The sequence below is a fragment of the Malaya genurostris genome, chromosome 2 (assembly GCF_030247185.1).
Source record: "Malaya genurostris strain Urasoe2022 chromosome 2, Malgen_1.1, whole genome shotgun sequence".
Classification (NCBI taxonomy): Eukaryota; Metazoa; Arthropoda; class Insecta; order Diptera; family Culicidae; genus Malaya; species Malaya genurostris.
Window position 1 is genome coordinate 310180706 of NC_080571.1, and position 2962 is coordinate 310183667.

General features: G+C 37.5%; 1 protein-coding gene across 2 annotated transcripts; it reads left to right on the plus strand.

The window, feature by feature from the left end:
• Positions 1 to 1110: 1110 nt before the first annotated feature.
• Positions 1111 to 2737, plus strand: LOC131431088 (ficolin-2-like). Of its 2 annotated transcripts, none has more exons than XM_058596574.1 (5): positions 1111 to 1332; positions 1514 to 1684; positions 1747 to 1889; positions 1952 to 2197; positions 2287 to 2737. In XM_058596574.1, the coding sequence occupies exons 1-5, from the start codon at positions 1190 to 1192 to the stop codon at positions 2652 to 2654; spliced, it is 1071 nt and encodes a 356-aa protein (XP_058452557.1). In that variant the 5' UTR covers positions 1111 to 1189; the 3' UTR covers positions 2655 to 2737. The 2 variants fall into 2 exon arrangements, with proteins under 2 accessions (XP_058452557.1, XP_058452556.1); XM_058596573.1 differs by having other exon boundaries at positions 1952 to 2193; positions 2262 to 2737.
• Positions 2738 to 2962: the final 225 nt, after the last annotated feature.

Sequence of the window (2962 nt, forward strand, 5' to 3'; positions counted from 1 at the left end):
TGGCAGGGAAACATTAGCATACAAAATAGGACACTGCTCGCTACTAATCAAAATTCGAATCATTTATAATTGAAAAAAGGGGGCTTGATACATTCAAATCGAATCTTAGAAATATTTCCAATCAAATAATGAAATAATATTAATAATTGATACAAAATATACTGAGCTGTAAGTGTTTAAAACCTGACCACATTTCTACTTGTATTCTAATTTGCACCCCTATATAGAAAAAAATTTTGCGCTCAACACTTGTCGGTAAAAAAGGAAAGGAGAATGGTGCAGACGCATGAATCACGAGCTGTACCAAGTATACAAAGATGCGGATAGAAGGAACACGGCAGACTATAGTGGGCTGAACATGTAGCAAGAATGCCAGAAGGGGGAATAATCGACCACCTCTTCCAAGCTCTCTGTTGAGCCACGTAGTAGAGAGCTTGGAAGAGGTCGTCGATAATTCTTGGTCGAATGAATCGAATCGAATATGCATCGAATGGATATGCAATGAATATGGTAGATATAAAACATTCTGCAATGAAGTTTCGTTTTATTTTTTAAAACCAGCAATCCTAAAGAGCTCGATATCGACCATCGCTTATGTCGTTTTCGTTTTTAAATTGCACTACACAGGTGTAGCGAAAGCTGCACTGAAACCGTTCGTTTTTACCAATTGCACTACACCAGTGCTACACTTTTTCTGCACCGATACCACTGGTGTAGCACTCATCAAAAGTTTGGTGTAGCTCTGTGCAATGGAATCGTTTATTGTAATCAATGGTTACTGTTTATGTTTTCATCATTTTTGTTCGTTTATTCATGCCATGGTGTAGCACTCCACCGGTGTAGTGCAGTTTAAAAACGAAAACGACATTAGTTACCGCAGCGGGAAGGTGAGTATTCTCAAAGACTACTGCTTTAAAGTTAGCACAACGAAGTTTTATCACACACTTTCATGCAGGTCAAACACCTTTCCAAATATCTCTAAACCGACTACGTCATTCTGTAGGAATTCCTAAATGGTCCTCTTCTCATTATCTCTTACACTTTGCAACTAACAGATAAATGTTTCAAAGCCGCCAAGGTAGAATACTTGTTCTCACTGATGCGTTTGGGATTCAGTTCTGTCTCAGTAGCGAAGGAGATAACAACGGTGGTGCACTTTTAGTTCAAGATCAAAAACGAACTTAAAAATATGTTGAAGTACGAAGTATTTCTTTTATTGTTGGTTTCGCGTTTCGGTGTTTTATTTGGCGGGGTTCATGGACAATCATGCGTAGAATCTAATAAAACGAATCTTGACAACATTGAGGCACAATTCAGACTATTGGAAAATGAGTAAGTGTTGTAAATAGTTGAAGAATTGTTAGATTATAGTTTAATTTATATTTGAGTTATGATTGTGATAGAAATATATTCTCCAATACTTGTTTTTGTTACCTACACCTATACCGTCACCATTAATTTAACTGAGAGTCGAAAACTTTAGCAAATGTTTTTTTTTTAAACAATTGAACAGAATAGCCACGCTGACCGACGCCATGCAGAGTGCGGCGTGGTCAATATTAAATTTTAAAGCAGCTTTAAGCCAACTTAAAATGACGATGCGCACAGTTGCCACTGAAGAAGGACTTGCAAACGGATCACCGCATTGGAACAGTACGTCTTGTGAAACAATTAGTAATTCAAGGTTCTTTAATAAAAAAATAATTTCTTCGATTGAGCGCCAGTAACTGATTATCATTACCGCAGCTGCACAAACATAAATATGGCTGGTCAATTGGCGAGATACTTCAAGGAACACAAAATTGTCGAAATAAAATTCTCGAATGGAAGCTCGCTTATCAGTGGATGCAACGAGATTATCGACAGAGAACCACAGGAACCAACAAATGGTACTGTTTGTGGATTTTTAGAAAGAAAAGAATGCATTAAATTTTATTGAATACAATTGTAGTTCGCGTTGTCAAATCTTGTCGAGAAGCACAAGGAACTGGAACTTACATTCTCAACAATAACGGGAATGTAAATGAAAGTTTTCCCGTGCAATGTGATGCGGATTATATAGCCGGTGGTTGGGTTGTCCTTCAGCACAGATTCATCGGAACGCTCGATTTTTACCGTAATTGGACCGAATACAAAGAAGGTTTTGGAGATTTAGGAGGTGAATTTTGGCTGGGCAATGAGAAGATTTATCAGGTTAGTTGTCAGCCAGCAAATCAGCCATATAGAAATTATTATTCAAAATTCATGTTTTTCGATTTCAGTTAACCAAGAATCAACCTCGCGAAGTTCATTTTATTTTGACGGATTGGGATGATAGAACGGCCGTTGCGAAATATTCATCGTTTCAGATTGGGAGTGAGGAACAAAAATACGTACTGAAAAGTGTTGGGATTTACAGTGGTACTGCTGGAGATTCGATTTCGAGGGGTTTGAATTCCAAGTTCTCTACTAAGGATCAAGACAACGACTCATATAGCGATAACTGTGCTATACTCTATCATGGAGCATGGTGGTACGAACAGTGTCATCTTGCGAATCTGAACGGAAAATATGCCAGAGGAACCGTTAGTGAATATGCTACATCGATGTGCTGGAATAGTTTCATGGGATACTACTATGGATTGAAAACATCGAAAATTTTAATTCGCGTCTAGAAGTAGACTAGTATTACACGAAATTGGCAAATAATCATAAATTAACAAATTTCAAAACAATAGTATTCAAGATTCAACAAAAATTTTCTACTTTTCAAATCGTCTAGAACCCGTCCTCTTGGTATGATCACACCCATTCATGATATGGCAACATAAAACTGGACAGTATTATTCCGTTTTTTTTCCTTTCTCATATAGAACGGTTATGCAATCACTTGAAAAACCGACTCTCTCTCTTTCTCTCTCTCTGTGAGTGTGTGTGTATGTGTCAAATAATCTCACTAGGATCTCTCAGAGATGGCTGAACC